The sequence below is a fragment of the Pristiophorus japonicus genome, chromosome 19, assembly GCF_044704955.1.
Source record: "Pristiophorus japonicus isolate sPriJap1 chromosome 19, sPriJap1.hap1, whole genome shotgun sequence".
NCBI lineage: Eukaryota > Metazoa > Chordata > Chondrichthyes > Pristiophoridae > Pristiophorus > Pristiophorus japonicus.
In genome coordinates this window covers 98,573,142-98,597,140 of record NC_091995.1, presented here as the reverse complement: position 1 = coordinate 98,597,140, position 23,999 = coordinate 98,573,142, and the positions used below count along the sequence as shown (strand labels likewise).

Here is a 23,999-nt window from a genome sequence, read left to right as displayed (position 1 = left end):
CCCCTTTGAATGCCACGATTGAGTCTGCCTCCACCACCCTCTCAGGCAGCGCATTCCAGATCCTAACCACTCGCTGCGTCGAAAAAGGTTTTTTCGTATGTTGCCTTTGGTTCTTCTGCCAATCGCCTTAAATCTGTGTCCTCTGGTTCCCAACCCTTCCACCAATGGGAACAGTTTCTCTCGATCTACTCTGTCCAGACCCCTCATGATTTTGAGCACCTCGATCAAATCTCCTCTCAACCTTCTCTGCTCCAAGGAGAACAACCCCAGCTTCTCCAGTCTCTCCCCGTAACTGAAGTCCCTCATTCCTGGAACCATTCTCGTAAATCTCCCTCTGCTCCCTCTCTAAGGCCTTCACATCCTTCCTAAAGTGTGGTGCCCAGAATTGGACACAATACTCCAGCTGGGGCCGAACCCGTGTTTTATACAGGTCCATCATAACAGCCCACGATCTCAGGCAAGTCTTTTTAACTCAAACACAAAAGCAAAATATTGCGGCTGGAACCTGAAATAAAAACAGACAATGCTGGAAATCTCAGCGGGTCAGGCGTTTGTGGAGAGAGAAACAGAGTTAGTGTTCCAAGTTTGTGACCCTTCGTCAGAACTGGAGAGTGTTTGAAAAGAGCAGATTCTTAACAAGCACTGAAAGGGGGAGGGGGGAAAGAACAAAAGGGAAGGTCTGTGATAGGGGGGGAAGGCAGGAGAGATTAGAGAGACAAAAGGGATGATGGGCCGAATTCAAATGGTAATGGCCGGAGTTAGAAAATCATTAGTCAAGATCGGGTGTGACTGGTGGGATAATGACCAATAGGGAGCCAGAGATTGGCAGTGACTACGGTCTGCAATTGTTGAACTGGATGTTGAGTCCAGAAGGCTGAAAAGTGCCTAAACGACAGACGAGGTGCTGTCCCTCGAGCTTGCGTTGGAACAGTGTAGGAGGCCGAGGACGGAGAGGTCAGAGTGCGAGTGGAGCGGGGAATTAAAGTGACAGGCGCCCGGAAGCTCAGGGTCACACTCACGTCCTGAACGGAGGTGTTCCGCAAAGTGGTCACCCAATCTACACTTGGTCTCCCCAATGTAGAGGAGACCACATCGTGAGCAGCGATACAGTATACTACATTGGAAGAAGTACAAGTAAATCGCTGTTTCACCTGGAAGGAGCGTTTGGGGTCCTGGACAGTGGGAAGGGAGGGGGGTCAAAGGACAGGTGTTGCATCTCCTGCGCTTGCACGGGAAGGTGCCGCGGGAAGGGGAAGAGGGTGCTGGGGGTGACTGCGGAATGGAGGCGATACGGCCCCGAACACCTCAAGTCCCTTCGCCGGGAGCATGCGGAAGCCAAGCGCAAACAGCGGAAGGAGCGCACGACAACCCAAGGTCCACCCACCCGTCCCTCCAACCACCGTCTGCCCCACCCTGTGACAGAGACTGTCGGTCCCGCATCGGATTCAGCAGTCACCTTCGAACTCATGTTAGTGAGCAAGCAAGTCATCCTCGGCCCCGAGGGACGGCCTATGGAGAAGACTAGACGGGTGCACCCTGGCAGTGTGGCTCTCGACGCACGGTAACTCATTCTGTTTGCCATTATATCGCTCACTCACTGACTTGTTCTGCTTCAATTTCATAGGAAACGGTTATTCTAAGTGCTGCTGTCTCACTGGTAGATAAATCTTCTCTGTCCCCTTGAGCACAGAATCCAGGCTGACTCTCCCAGTGTGGTACTGAGGGAGCGTCGCACTGTCGGAGGGGCAGTACTGAGGGAGTGCCGCACTGTCGGAGGGGCAGTACTGAGGGAGCGCCGCACTGTCGGAGGGGCAGTACTGAGGGAGCGCCGCACTGTCGGAGGGGCAGTACTGAGGGAGCGCCGCACTGTCGGAGGGGCAGTACTGAGGGAGCGCCGCACTGTCGGAGGGGCAGTACTGAGGGAGCGCCGCACTGTTGGAGGGGCAGTACTGAGGGAGCGCCGCACTGTCGGAGGGGCAGTACTGAGGGAGTACGGAGGGGCAGTACTGAGGGAGTGCCGCACTGTTGGAGGGGCAGTACTGAGGGAGCGCCGCACTGTCGGAGGGACATATTCAAAAGGGAGTTAGATGAAGTCCTTACTACTCGGGGGATCAAGGGTTATGGCGAGAAAGCAGGAAGGGGGTACTGAAGTTTCATGTTCAGCCATGAACTCATTGAATGGCGGTGCAGGCTAGAAGGGCTGAATGGCCTACTCCTGCACCTATTTTCTATGTTTCTATGTTTCTATGACAGTGCTGAGGGAGCGCCGCACTGTCGGAGGGGCAGTACTGAGGGAGTGCTGCACTGTCGGAGGGACAGTGCTGAGGGAGTGCTGCACTGTCGGAGGGGCAGTACTGAGGGAGCGCCGCACTGTCGGAGGGGCAGTACTGAGGGAGCGCCGCACTGTCGGAGGGGCAGTACTGAGACGGTTGCTATGGGGCAAACCTGCCCCTTGACAACCAGTCAGGTTGAGGTTGGAAGGACCTGAAAAACGCCGCAGTTTCTGTAAATATTTTCCGATAATAAATCCCGGGGCCGCGGGACTCGCTTCACGGTCAGCAGGCCTCTCGCCGGAGCCGCTGACTGACACTCCAACCAGCCAATCAAATGCTCCACTTCAAACTGGAAGCCAATCAGCGTCAGCCGGAGGCAGGACTTTGGGCACGGCCTGGCGAAGGCGATATGAGTGGCAGGAGCGCTAACCAATGATCGTTCGAAGTGGAGGTGATTCAGCCAATCATCTTCAGTGGGAGGCGGGACTTTAGGCTTCGCGAAAGCATTTGACTGACAGACATGTTATCCAATAAGAGGCCGGAGAGACGAACGGTTTGACCAATCAGCTTTAGAGGGAGGCAGAATTCTCAGCTCCGCCCCACAAATACGGGTTGACGGGCAGGCGTTGTAACCAATCAAAGGACGGGGAGGGAATGGTGCAGTCAATCGCAGGTGGTGGGTGGGACTTCCGGCGGCGGCGGTTACTAGGCCCCAGATTCTGTCCCTAACAACGGCCGCACAGCGAGTGGAGCGCCGCCTGGAGCCGGAGTCACAGGCCGCGGGCTCGGAGAGGGTGAGGGCCCGGGACTGGGACCACGGGTAGGGGATGGTGGGCGGGCCTGAGGTCTCTCCGACAGTGCGGCACTCCCTCAGTACCGCCCCTCCGACAGTGCGGCACTCCCTCAGTACTGCCCCTCCGACAGTGCGGCACTCCCTCAGTACTGCCCCTCCGACAGTGCGGCACTCCCTCAGTACTGCCCCTCCGACAGTGCGGCGCTCCCTCAGTACTGCCCCTCCGACAGTGCGGCGCTCCCTCAGTACTGACTCTCCGACAGTGCGGCGCTCCCTCAGTACTGCCCCTCCGACAGTGCGGTGCTCCCTCAGCGCTGCCCCTCCGACAGTGCGGCACTCCCTCAGTACTGCCCCTCCGACAGTGCGGTGCTCCCTCAGCACTGCCCCTCCGACAGTGCGGCGCTCCCTCAGTACTGCCCCTCCGACAGTGCGGCGCTCCCTCAGTGCTGCCCCTCCGACAGTGCGGCACTCCCTCAGTACTGCCCCTCCGACAGTGCGGCGCTCCCTCAGCACTGCCCCTCCGACAGTGCGGTGCTCCCTCAGCACTGCCCCTCCGACAGTGCGGCGTTCCCTCAGTACTGCCCCTCCGACAGTGCGGCACTCCCTCAGTACTGTCCCTCCGACAGTGCGGCGCTCCCTTAGCACTACAATGGAAGCGTCAGTGTGAATTTTTGTGTTGAAGTCTTTGGAGTGGGATTGAATAGAGAGTTGTACTTCACTCAATCTCTTGTTTTGCAATTTGGGAGTCAAGATCAAGTGAAGTGAAGTGTAGTGGAGGTAGAGGGTGAGGGACAAATGGGACATGGTCTGCTGATGTAATTCACCTCCCCACCCACCCCCCAGCTAATTTGAAGTCCTTATTTTTATGTTTGCATTATAATATCTGATCACATTTATCAGGGAAGATTGTAGTTATGACCTCCTGCCAGTGCTGGGGCTGCAATCCAGTGTAAGTTGTCAAATTGCTTGCCCAGCATCCAGTGCCAGAGGAGCAGAAATTTCCTCTGACTGACTATTAGAAGTACTGAAGCCATTGTCTTCGGTCCCTGCCACAAACTCTGCTCCCTAGGCACCAACTCCGTTCCTCTCCCTCTCCGCTGTCCGAGGCTGAACCAGACTGTTTGTAATTAAAACAGAAAATGCTGGAAATCTCAGCGAGTCAGACAGCATCTGTGGAGAGAGAAATGGTTAATGTTAAGGAAGTGCAGGGATAGTTAAAGGGGGGAGGGAGGGAAAGAACAAAAGGGAAGGCCTGTGATAAATGTGAGGTTATCCACTTTGGGGGCAAAAACGCAAAGACAAAATATTATCTGAATGGCGGCAGATTAGGAAAAGGGGAGATGCAACAAGACCTGGGTGTCATGGTACATCAGTCATTGAAAGTTGGCATACAGGTACAGCAGGCGGTGAAGAAGGCAAATGGTATGTTGGCCTTCATAGCGAGGGGATTTGAGTATAGGAGTAGGGAGGTCTTACTGCAATTGTACAGGGCCTTGGTGAGGCCTCACCTGGAATATTGCGTTCAGTTTTGGCCTCCTAATCTGAGGAAAGACGTTCTTGCTATTGAGGGAGTGCAGCGAAAGTTCACCAGACTGTTTCCCGGGATGGCAGGACTGACATATGAGGAGAGACTGGATCGACTGGTCCTGTATTCACTGGAGTTTAGAAGGATGAAACATAAAATTCTGACGGGACGGGACAGGTTAGATGCGGGAAGAATGTTCCCAATGTTGGGGAAGTCCAGAACCAGGGGACACAGTCTTAGGATAAGGGGTAAGCCATTTAGGACTGAGATGAGGAGCAACTTCTTCACTCAGAGAGTTGTTAACCTGTGGAATTCCCTGCTGCAGAGAGTTGTTGAGGCCAGTTCATTGGATATATTCAAGAGGGAGTTAGATGTGGCCCTTACGGCTAAAGGGATCAAGGGGTATGGAGAGAAAGCAGGAAAGGGGTACTGAGGGAATGATCAGCCATGATCTTATTGAATGGCGGTGCAGGCTCGAAGGGCCGAATGGCTTGTTCCTGCACCTATTTTCTATGATAGGGTGGAAGGCAGGAGAGATTGAAGGGAGGATGTGCAAAAATGAGTTGGTAATGGCACAAGTTAGGAAACAAAAGGTGGGTGTGAATGGTCGAATCATCACCAGACTGTTAAACCTTGCTGTTACTAAGTCCACCCATTTCCACATCCGTAACATCACCCAGCTCTGCCACTGCCTCAACTCATCCGCTGAAATCCTCGCCGATGCTTTGCTTAACCTCCAGACTTGACACTTCCCACGTCGTCCTGGCCAGTGGCCTCCCACATTCTACCCTCTGTAGGTCATCCAAGACTTGGCTGTCTGTGGCCGAATTCACACCAAGTCCTGTTCACCCATCACCCCTGTGCTCGTTTCCCTACATTGGCTCCTGGCTAAGAAACATGGGTTTTCAAATCCCTCCATGGCCTCGGCCCCTCCCTATCTCTGTAAGCTCCACAACCCCTGCCCCCAAGATGTCTACGCTCCTCCAATTCTGAACATCCCTGATTTATAATCGCTCCACCATTGGTGGCTGTGCCTTCAGCTGCCTGGGCCCCAAGCTCTGGAACTCCCTCCCTAAACCTCTTCAGCTCCCTCTCCTCCTTTTAAGATGCTCCTTAAAACTGACCTCTTTCAATTGCCCTAATATCTCCTTATGCGGCTAGGTATCAAAATTTGTTTTATAACGTTCCTTTGGACGTTTCACCACATTAAATGCGAAATATAAATCCAAGTACATTGATGAGGAAGTCTCTGGTTTCATCCCTCGGTTGGTGCTATTGGCTGATTTCAGGTTGGGGGTGGGGGTGGGGTCTGTTGGGCGGTGGGGTGCGACAGCTGGCTTAGTGGCCCCTGGGTTTGGGTGGGGGGCGGGAGAAAGAAAGACTTGCATTTCTATAGAGCCTTTCACGACCACCGGGCATCTCAAAGCGCTTTACAGCCAATGAAGTACTTTTGGACTGTAGTCACTGTTGTAATGTGGGAAACGTGGCAGCCAATTTGCGCACAGCAAGCTCCCACACACAGCAATGTAATAATGAGCAGATAATCTGTTTTAATGATGTTGGTTGAGGGATAAATATTGGCCCCACTATTTTGAGGAAGAGCAGGGGAGTTCTCCCGATCACTGGGCAGTGATGTGTATGTGACGTCAGGTGGGGAGAACGATGGACTTGGGCTCGACGCCCTCTGCTGTTGAATATTCTGCTAACAGTGTTCAGGTTCTGATGGAGGGAATGTGAGGAGGGCACCCGAGCACGATGCAGTGCATTCAGGATAGAACGCAAGACATTTGGTAGATAATTGTGTGGTCTGTGCTGTTTTCGTTGGGTGAGGTAGTTCAGTAATGCCTCTTGCATTCTTTCAGTGGGACTGGGAGCGGGTTTTTGTTTTAAGAAGGGGAGCTGATCACTTCTTTTTAACATGAAAGAAAGTTGCTTTGTTGCAGTTAATACTAGACAATGACAATTTGTATTTATATAGCGCCTTTAGTGTAGCGAAACGTCTCAAGGCGCTTCACAGGAGTAATATGAGATAAAGATTTGACACTGAGCGGTATAAGTAGAAATTAGCGCAGGTGACCAAAAGCTTGGTCAAAGAGGTTGTTTTTAAGGAGCATCTTGAAGGAGGAAAGAGAGGTAGAGAGGCGGAGAGGTTTAGGGAGGGAGTTCCAGAGCTTGAAGCCCGGTGGGGGTGGGGGGTGGGGGGGCTGGGCTGGAGGAGATTACAGAGATAGGGAGGGGTGAGGGCCATGGAAGGATTTGTAAACCAGGATGAGAATTTTGAAATTGAGGCGTTGCTTAACCGGGAGCCAATGTAGGTCAGCGAGCACAGGGGGTGATGGGTGAGTGAGACTCGGTGCGAGTTAGGACACGGGGCAGCGAGCACAGGGGGTGATGGGTGAGTGGGACTCGGTGCGAGTTAGGACACGGGGAAGCGAGCACAGGGGGTGATGGGTGAGTGGGACTCGGTGCGAGTTAGGACACGGGTCAGCGAGCACAGGGGGTGATGGGTGAGCGGGACTTGGTGCGAGTTAGGACACGGGGGCAGTGAGCACAGAGGGTGATGGGTGAGTGGGACTCGGTGCGAGTTAGGACTCGGGGAAGCGAGCACAGGGGGTGATGGGTGAGTGGGACTCGGTGCGAGTTAGGACACGGGGAAGCGAGCACAGGGGGTGATGGGTGAGCGGGACTTGGTGCGAGTTAGGACACGGGGGCAGTGAGCACAGAGGGTGATGGGTGAGTGGGACTCGGTGCGAGTTAGGACACGGGGCAGCGAGCACAGGGGGTGATGGGTGAGCGGGACTCGATGTGAGTTAGGACACGGGGCAGTGAGCACAGGGGGTGATGGGTGAGCGGGACTTGGTGCGAGTTAGGACACGGGGCAGTGAGCATAGAGGGTGATGGGTGAGCGGGACTCGGTGTGAGTTAGGAGACGGGCTGCCGAGTTTTGGATCATCTCCAGTTTTGAGCGGGGAATCGGTCTCCTCGCAGAGCTCAGTGCGTGAAGGGATTGCCTGGTGTGATAGGCCCAGGGAAGAACTCGGACTCATCTTTTGTTTTGTTTCCTAACTTGTGCCATTACCATCTCATTTTTTGCCTATCATCCCCGTTGTCTCTTCAATCACTTTTGCCTTCGACCCTATCACAGACCTTCCCCCCCCCCGCCCCCTCGCCTTTCACTTTCCCCGTAAGAATCTGTTACGTCTCAAACTTTTCCAGTTCTGATGAAGGGTCACAAACCTGAAACACTAACTCTGTTTCTCTCTCCACAGATGCTGCCTAACCCGCTGAGATTTCCAGCATTTTCTGTTTTATTTCAGATTCCAATAGCCGCAGTATTTTGCTTTTGTACATCCTGTGTGTATCCTTACTGGGTTTCATTCCAAGCGATATGCCTGACTCCATTGCCTCAAAACCCCTCAGCCCTGTAGCAGGGGCGTGAGGTGCTCCCTCCGTGTCTCAGTGAGTAAGTGCTCTGTCTGGCGGGACGCGGCGCTCCAACCAAGGCCCGGCTACCATCCCTGCTCGCTCTGCACTGAGTGAGAGGGAGCGCTGCAGTTATCCCCCGCTTCATTCGGGCCGCTGATCCACTCCCGCTGATTCACCGCTCAGCCCAGTTACTGTATTTTATACACTTTGCCTCAAAGGACTGTCTCTGATGGCAGAAGACTGTCAAATTCTTACAGGGCTTGACAGGGTAGATGCAGGGAGGATGTTTCCCCCGGGCTGGGGTGTCTAGAACCAGGGGTCACAGTCTCAGGATAAGGGGTCGGCCATTTAGGACTGAGATGAGGAGGAATTTCTTCACTCAGAGGGTGGTGAATCTTTGGAATTCTCTGCCCCAGAGGGCTGTGGAGGCTCAGTCTTTGAGTATATTCAAGGCTGAGATCAATAGATTTTTGAATATTAAGGGAATCAAGGGATTATGGGGACAGTGCAGGAAAGTGGAGTTGAGGTCGAAGATCAGCCAAGATCTCATTGAATGGTGGAGCAGGCTCGAGGGGCCGACTGGCCGACTCCTGCTCCTAATTTTTATGTTCTTATGTCGTGTTCTTGCATGCCAGCGGGCGCACTGGCCCCTCTCTGGCTGTGCCAGCGGGCGCACTGGCCCCTCTCTGGCCGTGCCAGCGGGCGCACTGGCCCCTCTCTGGCCGTGCCAGCGGGCGCACTGGCCCCTCACTGGCCGTGCCAGCGGGCGCACTGGCCCCTCTCTGGCTGTGCCAGCGGGCGCACTGGCCCCTCTCTGGCTGTGCCAGCGGGCGCACTGGCCCCTCTCTGGCCGTGCCAGCGGGCGCACTGGCCCCTCTCTGGCCGTGCCAGCGGGCGCACTGGCCCCTCTCTGGCCGTGCCAGCGGGCGCACTGGCCCCTCTCTGGCCGTGCCAGCGGGCGCACTGGCCCCTCTCTGGCCGTGCCAGCGGGCGCACTGGCCCCTCTCTGGCCGTGCCAGCGGGCGCACTGGCCCCTCTCTGGCCGTGCCAGCGGGCGCACTGGCCCCTCTCTGGCCGTGCCAGCGGGCGCACTGGCCCCTCTCTGGCCGTGCCAGCGGGCGCACTGGCCCCTCTCTGGCCGTGCCAGCGGGCGCACTGGCCCCTCTCAGGCCAGTGATGTGCCTTCTCCTCCCCCCCCCCCCCACCCTCCCCGCCAGGATCTGCATGTGTTTGGTTCTCTGCGGAGCTCATCCTGCTGCATAAACAGGGTGAATCCACTCATTGAACCACTTCCCTTGGAGACTGCCCTTTCATACAACAATGAGTCTGTGTGCCTTTGATACTCTGGTTAGAGGCAGCCAAGGTACTGTGGTCACAGCTCAGGGATTGGTATTAACTATCGGGTGTCTAACATTCCCCTCCTGTCCTCCCACTGAGAGGAGAAGGCTGTTTGATCATAAGGGTAACAGTGTGATTAAAATGACTGAGAATCCAGTGGTATCGTTTTTAATGTGATCATCTTTGAAATGGGAATATTAACAACTTATCTTTTTTTTCCTAAAAGGGGTAGAGTTTATGTGTAATGGCAGAGACCGAGGGTAAGAAAGATGATGCAGAATCCAGGCGCGTTCAGACCTTCCCCATCGTCCGGGTGAGTTTCCGATCAAACAGCTTGAACCTCTCTCCCAGTTGGGAGTGGAATCCAGCTCGGCGGGGGGGGGGGGGGGTTGAAGTGTCACATGCTGCCTCTGATTGTGGAGTTGCCTCCCAGCAATGTTGGTGCTTGAATATCCCTCGAGTGTAACTGTCCACACCCTGACCGGAGCTTGACTTGCCGAGGCAGGGCTCCAATTCCACACACTCGGTCAGTTGACTTCTGCTCAATCTTCCCACGGTCTGGCCCTAGCACCTGTTTAACAGGCAGTAGCTGCAACGTTCATTATTCAATCAACTGACACTTTCGTGCCATTAAATTTGTGTTTAATTTTAAACTTGGGAAAATGACTTGACAGATTGGGATGGTGTTATAAACAAGGAAGTTATGATGAACCTTTTATAAGGCACTGGTTCAGCCCCAACTGGAGTATTGTGTCCAATTCTGGGCACCGCACTTTAGGAAGGATGGGAAGGCCTTAGAGAGGGTGCAGAGGGAGATTTACGAGAATGGTTCCAGGGATGAGGGACTTCAGTTACGTGGATAGACTGGAGAAGCTGGGGTTGTTCTCCTTGGAGCAGAGAAGGTTGAGAGGAGATTTGATCGAGGTGTTCAAAATCATGAGGGGTCTGGACAGAGTGGATCGAGAGAAACTGTTCCCATTGGTGGAAGGGTCGGGAACCAGAGGACACAGATTTAAGGCAATTGGCAGAAGAACCAAAGGCGACACGAGGGAAAACGTTTTTACGCAGCGAGTGGTTAGGATCTGGAATGCGCTGCCTGAGAGGGTGGTGGAGGCAGACTCGATCGTGGCTTTCAAAAGGGAGTTGGATAAATACCTGAAGGAGAAGAATTTGCCGGGCTCTAGGGAAAGGGCAGGGGGAGAGGGACTGGCTGAGGTGCTCTTGCAGAGAGCCGGCTCGGGCTCGACGGGCCGAATGGCTGTGTTGAACGCAGAAGGTCCAATATTAGAAAGTTATTCTGTAAACCAGCACTGATGTCCCTCCTAATAAATTTACAAAAGAGGAAAGCTTCCCGTGTTTTTAACGGATGGGAAAAGTGATGAGCTCCACACCAGATTGGAGTGTACGTCACATGCAGAGTTCTTCAGGGTTGTGTTCCCTACGATTTGGAAGGTTAAGGGGTGATCCGATCGAAGGTTTCAGGATCATAAGGGGAACAGATCGGGTGGATCGAGAGACACTATTGGCGCTGGTTGGGGAGTCTGAGACTAGGGTCTTTAAAAGTTAGAGCCAGACCTTTCAGGAGTGAAATTAGGAAACACTTCGACACACACAGGGCGGTAGAGGTTTGGAACTCTCTCCCGCAAACTGCAATCGATGCTGGGGGTCAATTGTTAATTTTAAATCGGAGATTGCTAGCTTTTTGTTAACCAAAGGTGTTAAGGGATATAGGCCAAAGGAGGGTGTATGAAGTTGGGTCACAGATCAGCCATGATCTCATTGAATGGTGGAGCAGGCTCGAGGGGCTGAATGGCCTCCTCCTGTTCCTGTGTTCGGTGGAAGCTGTTTCCAAGCCTCTGTCTTCTGTTTTCAGCATTGTGATATGCCGGAGGAAATGAAAGTCGAGACAATGGAACTGTGCGTCACAGCTTGTGAGAAATTTTCGGCTAACAATGAGGTGAGTGTGTCCTGCTTCCGTTACACGTATAGTGGGATTGTGGATGGAGGGGTGAGGCGGGTTTGGGGGGGATGGGATGGGATGTGGTGTGGTGGGGTGTGGAGGGAAGGGAAGGGGTGGGGAGAGGGAGAGGGAGGGGGATGGGGTATGGAGGGAGGGAGGGAGGGAGGTGTGTGGGGGTGAGGTGTGGAGGGGTGGCGATGCCTCGCTCTGTCGGTGCGAGTCAGTGCTCCCTCGATGGTTCAGTTGCTGACGATGTTGCTGCAGGTGATGCTGAGCTGCATGAATCAGGACCGAGCTTTTTGTCATCTACCGTAATTTTGTCAAATGTATTTGTTTTGTCTTGTAACACTGCTGTGAAGCACCTTGGGACGTTTTATGACGTCAAAGGTGCTATATAAATAAAAGTTGTTGTTGTCCTTACCCAGTCTGGCCTATATGTGACTCCAGACCCACAACAATGTGGTTGACTCTTAACTTCCCTCTGGAATGGCCCAGCGAGACACTCAGTTGTCCAGAGAGCGGCTCACCTCCACCTTCTCCAGGACAACTGGGAATGGGCAATAAATGCCAGCCATGCCAGCGACGCCCACACCCTGAGAATGAATGTAAAGAGCCAGTGAGGGGGACACCAGGCTCTGCTGTGTGCTGCACCCTGAACATCGGGATTGCTGGACGATAAATGACCCAGGTCCCTCGAGTTCACCTACCATCCTGGTAGTCGCCCGATCCAACGATAACCACAGGTCCAAAGTCGCCTGTCCCTCCCGAGCTCGCCACACATCATGACCCAAATTACGCAGCTACATCTCATCATCATCGTAGGCGTTCCCCCATATCATACAGAACATAAGAACATAAGAATTAGCAACAGGAGTAGGCCATCTAGCCCCTCGAGCCTGCTCCGCCATTCAATAAGATCGTGGCTGATCTGGCCGTGGACTCAGCTCCACTTACCCGCCCGCTCCCCATAACCCTTAATTCCCTTATTGGTTAAAAATCTATCTGTGATTTGAATACATTCAATGAGCTAGCCTCAACTGCTTCCTTGGGCAGAGAATTCCACAGATTCACAACCCTCTGGGAGAAGAAATTCCTTCTCCACTCGGTTTTAAATTGTCTCCCCTATATTTTGAGGCTGTGCCCCCTAGTTCTAGTCTCCCCGACCAGTGGAAACAACCTCTCTGCCTCTAAATTGTCTATCCCTTTCATTATTTTAAATGTTTCTATAAGATCACCCCACATCCTTCTGAACTCCAACGAGTAAAGACCCAGTCTACTCAATCTATCATCATAAGGTAAACCCCTTCATCTCCGGAATCAGCCTAGTGAATCGTCTCTGTACCCCCTCCAAAGCCAGTATATCCTTCCTTAAGTAAGGTGACCAAAACTGCACACAGTACTCCAGGTGTGGCCTCACCAATACCCTATACAGTTGCAGCAGGACCTCCCTGCTTTTGTACTCCATCCCTCTCGCAATGAAGGCCAACATTCCATTCGCCTTCCTGATTACCTGCTGCACCTGCAAACTAACTTTTTGGGACCCCCAGGTCCCTCTGCACCACAGCATGTTGTAATTTCTCCCCATTCAAATAATATTTCCTTTTACTGTTTTTTTTCCACATTTTCCGACATTGTATTCCATCTGCCAAACCTTTGCCCATTCATTTAACCTATCTAAATCTCTTTGCAGCCTCTCTGTGTCCTCTACACAACCCGCTAATCTTTGTGTCATCTGCAAATTTTGTTACACTACACTCTGTCCCCTCTTCCAGGTCATCTATGTATATTGTAAACAGTTGTGGTCCCAGCACCGATCCCTGTGGCACACCACTAACCACCGATTTCCAACCCGAAAAGGACCCATTTATCCCGACTCTCTGCTTTCTGTTAGTCAGCCAATTCTCGATCCATGCTAATACATTTCCTCTGACTCCATGTACCTTTATCTTCTGCAGTAACCTTTTGTGTGGCACCTTATCGAATGCCTTTTGGAAATCTAAATAAACCACATCCATCGGTACACGTCTATCCACCATACTCGTTATATCCTCAAAGAATTCCAGTAAATTAGTTAAACATGATTTCCCCTTCATGAATCCATGTTGCGTCTGCTTGATTGCACTATTCCTATCTAGATGTCCCGCTATTTCTTCCTTAATGATAGCTTCAAGCATTTTCCCCATTACAGATGTTAAACTAACTGGCCTATAGTTACCTGCCTTTTGTCTGCCCCCTTTTTTAAACAGAAGCGTTACATTAGCTGCTTTCCAGAGTCCAGAGAATTTTGGTAGATTATAATGAATGCATCTGCTATAACTTCCGCCATCTCTTTTAATACCCTGGGATGCATTTCATCAGGACAAGGGGGCTTGTCTACCTTGAGTCCCATTAGCCTGTCCAGCACTACCCCCCTAGTGATAGTGATTGTCTCAAGGTCCTCCCTCCCCACATTCCCGTGACCAGCAATTTTTGGCATGGTTTTTGTGTCTTCCACTGTGAAGACCGAAGCAAAATAATTGTTTAAGGTCTCAGCCATTTCCACATTTCCACATTTCCCATTATTAAATCCCCCTTCTCATCTTCTAAGGGACCAACATTTACTTTCGTCACTCTTTTCCGTTTTATATATCTGTAAAAGCTTTTACTATCTGTTTTTATGTTTTGCGCAAGTTTACCTTCGTAATCTATCTATCGAGGATGACTTGCTTCCACACCAGAAAGGGATGAGTTCACAGGTGTTTCAATGAAGGCCCTGACATTCCAGATCCCGAACTACATGTAAAAGGGTGGAAGATGCCTGTGCGTGGATTTTTTTAACGTGGGGAGCCCGTTACACACCAGCCACCACACGGGTTTGACAGAGCGAGGTCTTGATCCAATGGCAAGGATAACCAAGGCAACTGGAGACTAGCTCTGCTGCACGGACCTAGTGCGCTCACATATCGCCTGGATTCTGGTGACTGGCGAGACTGGCTTACTCCTGTGTTGCCAACTTTCTCTCTTTTTTTTTTTAAAACCAACCTATTCCCTCTGGGTTAGCAGTGGCTCAGTGGGCAGCACGCTCGCCTCTGAGTCAGAAGGTTGTGGGTTCAAGTCCCATCAAACTCTACGCTGACACTCCAGTGCGGTGCTGAGGGAGCCCCGCACTGTCGGAGGGGCGGTGCTGAGGGAGCCCCGCACTGTCGGAGGAGCGGTGCTGAGGGAGTGCCGCACTGTCGGAGGGGCAGTACTGAGGGAGCCCCGCACTGTCGGAGGAGCGGTGCTGAGGGAGCCCCGCACTGTCGGAGGGGCAGTACTGAGGGAGCCCCGCACTGTCGGAGGGGCAGTACTGAGGGAGTGCCGCACTGTCGGAGGGGCAGTACTGAGGGAGCCCGCACTGTCGGAGGGGCAGTACTGAGGGAGCCCCGCACTGTCGGAGGGGCGGTGCTGAGGGAGCCCCGCACTGTTGGAGGGGTGGTGCTGAGGGAGCCCCGCACTGTCGGAGGGGCAGTACTGAGGGAGCCCGCACTGTCGGAGGGGCAGTACTGAGGGAGCCCGCACTGTCGGAGGGGCAGTACTGAGGGAGCCCCGCACTGTCGGAGGGGCGGTGCTGAGGGAGCCCCGCACTGTTGGAGGGGCAGTACTGAGGGAGCCCCGCACTGTCGGAGGGGCAGTACTGAGGGAGCCCCGCACTGTCGGAGGGGCAGTACTGAGGGAGCCCCGCACTGTCGGAGGGGCAGTACTGAGGGAGCCCCGCACTGTCGGAGGGGCAGTACTGAGGGAGCCCCGCACTGTCGGAGGGGCAGTACTGAGGGAGCCCCGCACTGTCGGAGGGGCAGTACTGAGGGAGCCCGCACTGTCGAAGGGGGCGTCTTTCGGATGAGACGTTAAACCGAGGTCCGTCTGCTCTCTCAGGTGGATGTAAAAGATCCCATGGCACTATTTTGAAGAAGAGCAGGGGAGTTCTCCCCAGTGTCCTGGGGCCAATATTTATCCCTCAACCAACATAAACAGATTATCTGGATCATTATCACATTGCTGTGTGTGGGAGCTTGCTGTGCACAATTTGCCTGCCGTGTTTCCCACATTACAACAGTGACCACACTCCAAAAGTACTTCATTGGCTGTAAAGTGCTTTGAGACGTCCGGCGGTCGTGAAAGGCGCTATATAAATGCAAGTTTTTTTTTTTCCTCTCCCGCAGACAGCAGCCAAAATGATCAAAGAGACAATGGACAAGAAGTTTGGAGCCTCGTGGCATGTAGTCGTCGGTGAAGGGTTTGGCTTTGAAGTCACTCACGAGATGAAGAACATTCTTTACATGTATTTCGGGGGCAACATGGCTGTGTGCGTGTGGAAGTGCACATAACGTGCCGGGACCTGTGAGTGGATCGGCCTCGCTGACCCTCCTCCTCTCTTCCCCTCCCTCCGATCCTGACTTGTCTCTCAACCCAACCGCACAAAGGACACTCAATCCGAGCCAGTGACTGTGGAGGGCCGTGTGCACCCAGGCCAGGCCGGCCAGCGGGCCCCTCCAAAGATTCAGAGCATCTCGGGGTTATCTGCCGGTGCGGGAACAAGGACCCAAAAGTATTCTTATCCCCCTGTTCCACAAAACAAAATGGTCGGAAGTGAAGGATACTGCTGCAGTAGGCGTTGCTGCCCCATGTACTGGGATGTTAATGTGGCGGGAAAATTAACACGATGATTAATCCACCTTTTTTAAGTAACTTTTAAAATCTTATTTGCATTAAGCGGCAGACAGAAATGCATGAATTTCCGAAGGGATTTTCCTGCTACAACACCTGAAGCTGAGCCTGTCATCGATGAGTTGCCAGTGAAGCTGCAGTCACCATTTCAGGCCGGAGTGTCCGGACCGGGTATGGGGAAGGGGCAGGGGCAGGGGAGGAGGGCTACACTGGGCGGTTGGGCAGTGAAAGTTTCCCCGTCATACCCTGACCAGCAAAGAAAGCCCCCCCAGCCCGGGTTATCGAGCCCCCCGGCCCCTGGTAACCCTATCGACACTTCACTGAGGTTCTGTCACATTTCAATCTCTTTTGATGCAACCTGCTGGGAGCAGATGAGGGAGACACGGGTCGGGGAGATGAGAGAGAGAGAGAGAGAGAGAGAGAGAGAGCGAGCCCGGGCTGTTTCAGCATTCCAACACGCTTCACTTCAAGTTTAATTTCCGGCAGATCCGGGGATGGGAATGGGAAAACCGCCAGTCTTCTGAGCAAACCCTCCGCTCACTTGTTTTTAAACGTTTGCATTTTTTAAAAAAGTCTTTTCAAAATGTTGTAACAGAAATGTTCTCACTTGTACCTTGACGGTTTTTAATTAAAAAAATACAATTTATGAAGTGCCTTCTGCAGTTAGTTCAAACTTTGAGTTTGGAGGGGATGGGGGGGGGGGGGGAGGGGGGAGAGTGTGCAGGTGATCCAGGCTTGTCTTCCCAATAGCTCGGTTTGAAATGCAGTTTATAGTTTCTAAACAAGAAGCTGTTCAAACTTCTGTGTGATGGGGTAGGTGGGGGGGTGCGTGTGTCCGATGGATGAGGAGGTTGTGTGTCAAATCTACTGTCTTGCCCCCGCCCCCCCCACCGACCCCGGCCAGCCGTACAGGAGCAGAATTAAAAACTTCTCGAGTAGGTTTTCAGCAGTGTCTTCGAAAGCGTTCAGAGGCGCGGAGAGGTTTATGGAGGGAGTTCCAGAGCTTGGGGCCCAGGCAACAGAAGGCACGGCCACCGATGGTGGGGCGATTATAATCAGGGATGGTCAAGTGGCCAGAATTGGAAGAGCGCAGAGATCTCGGGGGGGGGGGGGGGGGTTGTGGGGCTGGAGGAGATTAGAGATAGGGAGGGGCGATGCCAGGGAGGGATTTGAACATAACAACTTTTATTTATATAGCGCCTTTAACGTGAAACATCCCAAGGAGCTTCACAGGAGTAAGGATGATAATTTGGAGCAAATTAAGTGCTGTTGTAATGTGGGAAACGCGGCAGCCTATTTGCGCACAGCAAGCTCCCACAAACAGCAATGATGTAATGAGCGAATCATCTGCTTTTAATGAGGTCGGTTGAAGTATAAATATTGGCCCCATGACACTGAGGAGAACTCCCCTGCTCTTCCAATAATTCTGCGGAATCTTTTACATCCTCTGGGCAGATGGGAGGGGCCTCAGTTTAGCATCTCCTTTGAAAGACTGCTGCTCCGACAGTGCGGCGCTCCCTCAGTACCGCCCCTCCGACAGTGCGGCGCTCCCTCAGTACCGCCCCTCCGACAGTGCGGCGCTCCCTCAGTACCGCCCCTCCGACAGTGCGGCGCTCCCTCAGTACCGCCCCTCCGACAGTGCGGCGCTGCCTCAGTACCAGCCCTCTGACAGTGCGGCACTCCCTCAGTACTGCCCCTCCGACAGTGCTGCGCTCCCTCAGTACTGCCCCTACGACAGTGCGGCGCTCCCTCAGCACTGCACTGGGAGTGTCGACCTAGATGATGGGCTGAAGTCTCTGGAGTGAGATTTGGAGTTGAACCTTGTGACTCGGGCGAGAGTGTTTCCTGCGCCTGACATCTGGGAAAGGGTGAGGAACATCATAGTTGAACTCGGTCCGGATTGCCGGATAGGGACCGGAACCAGGACTCCTCACTGATATTTATGTTTTTCCCATCCCGGTTTGAACATTTCTAATAACCGTCTAGGTGCAGGTGAAGGATCCGTGCGAGCGGAGGAACCAGGAATGGGGCAAACCACCCTGGGAAAGCTCTGCTGCCCTGATCACAGCGCAGACCTGGCTGATCATCAGAATCATTCCTGGTAAGCAAATACATTTGCCCACTAGATGGGGCAGTTTAACAAATGTTCCAGCTTCGCCCTGATAATCTTTGATAAATTACTGTTTAAACTCTTGCTGTCATCGTCCAGAAATATTCATAAATCGCAAGCACCCCCCACCCTTGTGGTCTCGGTGAGAAGATTGTGGGTTCAAGCCCCCCACAACCGGCTGATCCAGGCAGACACTTGGACACTTGGGGGAGTGCTGCATTGTTGGAGGAGCAGGTAATTGTCCCTGCAAACATGCCTCGGCACTTTGTCACCTGTCTCGTTGTTGTGAACCCTTGCGTTCTTACCCACGGAACAAGAGTCAATTAACTTCAGAGTAAATAAATGACTTTGTGTGAGCTAGGCGAGACCAGCCTGTGGTGACTCACTCTCTCTCACTTTCCATTCTTTCCTCGAGCCCAGTGTGACACTTTAAATCGCAAATATGGCCCCCTTTTCTGCTGTGTTATCCGGGACAAGGCAATATGAACTAAATGGTACAATTTTGAAGGGGGTGCAGGAACAGAGAGACCTGGAGATGTCCGTATTCAACTCACTCAAGGTGGCAAGGTTTTTAAAAAAAAAAGCATGTGGGATCCTCGGTGGAATGGAGTTACGCTAAACCTTTTAGAAGCTTTGGCCCCAGCTGGAGTATTGTGTCCAATTCTGGGCACCACACTTTAGGAAGGATGGGAAGGCCTTAGAGAGGGTGCAGAGGGAGATTTACGAGAGTGGTTCCAGGGATGAGGGACTTCAGTTACGGGGAGAGACTGGAGAAGCTGGGGTTGTTCTCCTTGGAGCAAAGAAGGTTGAGAGGAGATTTGATCGAGGCATTCAAAATCACACAAGGTTTTGAAAGAATAAATCAGGAGAAGCTGGGATTGTTCCCAGTGGCAGAATGGTCGGTAACCAGAGGACACAGTCGGGCTCACGGGATTGGAGGTAATATACCAGCATGGATCCAGGATTGGTTAACGGACAGAAAACAGGGAGTGGGATAAACGGGTCATTTTTGGGTTGGTAGGCTGTAACTAGTGGGATGCCGCAGGGACTGAGTGTAATGTAGCCAAGTTTGCTGATGATACAAAGATGGGAGGAAAAGCAATGTGTGAGGAGGACACAAAAATCTTGCAAAAGTACATACAGGCTAAGTGAGTCGGCAAAAATTTGGCAGATGGAGTATAATGTTGGAAAGTGTGAGGTCATCCACTTTGGCAGAAAGAATCAAAAGAGCAAGTTATTATTTAAATAGAGAAAGATTGTAAAGTGCTGCAGTACAGCAGGACCTGGGGGTACTTATACAAAAGGATAGTATGCAGGTACAGCAAGTGATCAGGAAGGCCAATGGAATCTTGGCCTTTATTACAAAGCAGATGGAGTATAAAAGCAGGGAAGTCTTGCTACCGCTATATAAGGTATTGGTGAGGCCACACCTGGAATACTGCGTGCAGTTTTGATTTCCATATTTACGAAAGGATATACTTGCTTTGGAGGCAGTTCAGAGAAGGTTCACTAGGTTGATTCTGGGGATGAGGGGGTTGGGCCTCTACTCATTGGAATTCAGAAGAATGAGAGGTGATCTTATCAAAACTTTTAAGATTATGAGGGGGCTCGACAAGGTGGATGCAGAGAGGATGTTTCCACTGGTGGGGGAGACTAGAACTAGAGGGCATAATCTTAGAATAAGGGGCCACCCATTTAAAACTGAGATGAGGAGAAATTTCTTCTCTCAGAGGGTTGTAAATCTGTGCAATTCGCTGCCTCAGAGAGCTGTGGAAGGTGGGACATTGAATACATTTAAGACAGAAAGACAGTTTCTTAAACGATAAGGGGATAAGGGGTTATGGGGAGCAGGCGGGGAAGTGGACCCGAGTCCATGATCGGATCAGCCATGATCTTATTGAATGGCGGAGCAGGCTCGAGGGGCCGAATGGCTGACTCCTGCTCCTATTTCTTATGTTCTCATGACCACTATGGGGCTTCAGCTATTTACAATCTATATTAATGGCTTTGATGAGTAGACTGAGTGTAATATATCCAAGTTTGCTGACGGTGTAAAGCTAGGTGGGAAAGTCAGCTGTGAGGAGGACCCAAAGAGGCTGCAAAGGGATATTGACCGGTTAAATGTGTGGGCAACAAGGTGGCCGATGGAGTTTAATGTGGAGAAGTGTGAACTAATCCCCTTTTGGCCGGAAGAATAGGAAAGCAAAATATTTGTTAAAAGGTCTGAGACTAAAAATGTTGGTGTTCAGAGGAACATGGCTGTCCTTGTACACGAATCGCACAAAGTGGACATGCAGGCACAGCAAGCAATTAGGAAGGCAAATGGTATGTTATCCTTTATTGCGAGGGGGCTGGAGTATAAGAGCAAGGGGGTGGGAGGGCTTAACTTCAGGGTCCCGATAAGTTAGCCCGCAATGTGGTGACCAGTTGGTGGAATTTAATGGCCGCTACGACCAATATTTAGCGAGTGAGTTTTTGGGGCGGTGTCTGCGCCCACCCCGATCCCCCGACTTCTGCGGCGGTGTGGGGCTTACGGCCGTGATAACACAATCAGTGAGCGCATCGCTCCGCCCCACCCCCCACCCCACCCATATTCAGCATAAAGCCCACCCGTTTACCGACGGTGCTCTCACCAGCCTTGTGAGCTGGGCACTTTGCCGGGCTACTGGAGACGGCCCGTGGAGGAGAAAGGGGTGTGTTGGGTGTGTGTGTCTTTGCCCAAGATCTTGTGGAGCTCTTCGTAGGGATTTGGAAAAACCGGCAGCGGACTTCTGGGAACCTTTGGAGAGTTTGGAGAAGGATTTCACTCTCGGTGATGAGTCATGGCCTGTGGGCCTCATTCTCTGCTCCACAGGGGCATCCTGGCAAGGGGCCAGCCTGCAGACACAATGGGCTCAGTGTTGGCAGGGGAACACCTTGTTCACATTGTGAGAGGCAGGAGAAGGCATCGCCATCAGTAACAGGTCCAGAGGGCAGTGGGCAAGGGAGGCAGCAGCCAGGGAGAAGGGCCTGGAGATGGCCACAGAGCTCAACGGCGAGAGGCTGGCCAGGAGGGAGATGGCATGAGGAGGAGGTACGCTGACCCCCCCCCGCACTAAATACTGGGCCAGGAGCCTTGCCAGCAGCAGCCTGCAGAGGCTCAGGAACATCAGCAGGAAGAGGGAGAAGGCGATCAGCCAGCTGTCATTGGAGGGGCCCAGCACAGACCGGGCAATGAGGCCCTCCCGTCCAAGGATGTACCGACGTCCATTATCCTTCCTGGAGCTCAGCGATGAGCAATGTGTGTGAAGGCTCTGATTCAGGAAGGACATCCTGAGGGAGCTGTGCAATGCTCTGTGGCCAGACCTGGAGCCTCACACAAGGCTCAGAACAGCTCTCAGTGCCGAGACAAAAGTGCCCGCAGCTCTCAACTTCTACGCTACTGGCTCTTTCCAGTCTACATCTGCAGACATTTCCAATCTATCACAATTCTCCACCTATCGCTCCATCCGGCAGGTGACCGATGCTCTCTATAAGATGAGCAGGGAGGAGTGGCAGGCCGGATTTGTCTGGATTGTGGGGTTCCCCAGGGTGCAGGGGGCCATCGACTGCATATTGCGGACTGAGGCTGCCACAAACCCATGCAGAGATTTTCATGAACAGAAAGGGATTCCGCTCCCTGAATATGCCGGGTATCCTGGCATGATGCCTTCATCTTGCACCAGACCAGTGTGCCCGCCGTCTTCACTGGCCCAAACCAGAATTGTGGATGGTTGCTTGGGGACATTTAGCTGCTGACTCCCCTTCGGAACCCTGGGCGAGCCTACCTACAACACCAAGTGCATCATCAAACACTGCATCGGGATCCTCAAACAGAGGTCCCCTGACCTGGACCGCTCTGGTGGCACTTTCCAGTACTTGCCTGAATGTGTCTCCATCTTCGTGGTCATCTGCTGTATGCTGCACAACCTGGCTGTCATGAGGGGCCAGCCGCTGGAGGTCGATCCAGCAGTGCCACCTCAGGGGGAGGTGGAGGAGAAGGAGGTCGGTGGAGGAGAAGGAGGTCGGAGGAGGAGGAGGTGGTGGTAGTCCCGTCCAGGATGCGTGCCACCACGCTAACCCTTCATCCCCACATGCCCCTTCAGCTTCTATATTCCATGGCCATCCCAGTGAGTGCCTTCATGTGATGGAGGAGCCTCAGCCCTTGCTCTTGTTCAACAGGTTCGAGGCTCTTGCTCCCTGTGTGGACCAGAGCAGGGACTGCAGGGAGGATGAGCAAACTGACCACAGCACCGTGGTACAGGGGGCCATTCAAGTGGGGGGAGTAAAAAGAAAGGTTGTAGTGATAGGGGACAGTATAGTTAGGGGCCGAGAGTGTGAGTCCCGGAAGGTGTGTTGCCTGCCCGGTGCCAGGGTTAAGGACATCTCCTCCGGGCTGGAGAGGAACTTGGAGTGGGAGGGGGAAGATCCAGTTGTCGTGGTACACGTGGGTACTAATGACATGGGTAGGACAAAGAGAGAGGATTATGGGCAGCTCGGGGCCAAATTAAAAAGCAGAACCACAAAGGTGGTAATCTCTAGATTACTACCTGAGGCACGAGCAAATTTGCATAGGGTAAATAAGATCAGAGTGTTAAGCATGTGGCTCAAAGACTGGGCAAAATGGGTTTTGGTTCATGGGACACTGGCACCAGTACTGGGCTAAGAGGGAGCTGTTCCGTTGTGGTGGGCTCCACTTGAACCATGCTGGCACTAGTATCCTGGCAAATCGAATAACTTGGGTTGTGGAGAGGGCTTTAAATTCCTGCTCACCTGAGTCCTCCCCCTCACTAATTAGTTTTATGTCAAAGACCAAGGAGAAGGCAATGGAGCAGGGTAGCACTGGGGGAAATGATAACCAGAGCGTGACAAGAAGGGACAGAATGTATAAACATGAGTAACGGAAAGTGGGGTCAAAGCAGGGAAAAATAGTTTAAAAAAAAAACACATTTAAAAGCTCTTTATCTGAATGCACGCAGCATTCGTAACAAAATACATCAGTTGATGGCACAAATAGATGCACATGGGTATAATCTGATGGCCATTACAGAGACGTGGTTGCAAGGTGACCAGGACTGGGAACGAAATATTCAGGGATATTTGACAATTCGGAAGGACAGACAGAAAGGAAAAGGAGGTGGGGTAGCTCTGTTAATAAAGGATGAAATCGGTGCAGCAGTGAGAGATGATATTGGCTCAGAAGATCAAGATGCAGAATCAGTTTGGGTGGAGATAAGGAATAATAAGGGGAAAAAGTCACTGGTGGGCGTAGTCTATAGGCCCCCTAACAGCTACACTGTTGGACGGAGTATAAAACAAGAAATAATGGAGGCATGTAAAAAAGGAACAGCAATAATCATGGGCCATTTTAATCTTCATATTATTGGACAAATCAAATTGGCCAAGGTAGCCTTGAGGAAGAGTTCATAGAGTGTATCCGGGATAGTTTCCTTCAACAGTACGTTGCAGAACCAACCGGGGAGCACTGGTACTGTGTAATGAGACAGGATTAATAAATGATCTCCGAGTAAAGGATCCTCTAGGAATGAGATCCTCTAGGAATGGTTGAATTTCAAATTCAGTTGGAGGGTGAGAAAGTTGGATCTCAAACCAGTGTCCTGAGCTTAAATAAAGGAGACTACAAAGGTATGAAGGCAGAGTTGGCTAAAGTGGACTGGGAAAATAGATTAAAGTATGGGATGATTGATGAGCAATGGCAGACATTTAAGGAAATATTTCACAACTTAACAAAAATATATCCCAATGAGAAGGAAAGACTAGGAGAAGGGATAACCAGCTGTGGCTAACTAAGGAAATAAGGGATGGTCTCAAATTGAAAACAAGGGCATACAACGTGGCCAATGCTAGTG

At 52.3% G+C, this 23,999-nt stretch overlaps 1 protein-coding gene across 1 annotated transcript; it reads left to right on the top strand.

The window, feature by feature from the left end:
• The first annotated feature begins 2,973 nt into the window (after window positions 1-2,973).
• On the top strand, window positions 2,974-16,647 carry LOC139230562 (dynein axonemal light chain 4). Its single transcript, XM_070862390.1, has 4 exons — window positions 2,974-3,067; window positions 9,582-9,668; window positions 11,229-11,312; window positions 15,497-16,647. Exons 2-4 carry the CDS (start codon window positions 9,600-9,602, stop codon window positions 15,659-15,661), a joined length of 318 nt encoding a protein of 105 aa, XP_070718491.1. The 5' UTR covers window positions 2,974-3,067; window positions 9,582-9,599; the 3' UTR covers window positions 15,662-16,647.
• The last annotated feature ends 7,352 nt before the right edge of the window (window positions 16,648-23,999 follow it).

Bases quoted from the DNA above. Each gene is read 5' to 3' on its own strand.
- LOC139230562 (XM_070862390.1), top strand. From the start codon at position 9,600: ATGGCAGAGACCGAGGGTAAGAAAGATGATGCAGAATCCAGGCGCGTT. The intron at 9,669-11,228 runs GTGAGTTTCCGA...TTCTGTTTTCAG, and splicing joins AGACCTTCCCCATCGTCCGG to CATTGTGATATGCCGGAGGA. The intron at 11,313-15,496 runs GTGAGTGTGTCC...CCTCTCCCGCAG, and splicing joins AATTTTCGGCTAACAATGAG to ACAGCAGCCAAAATGATCAA.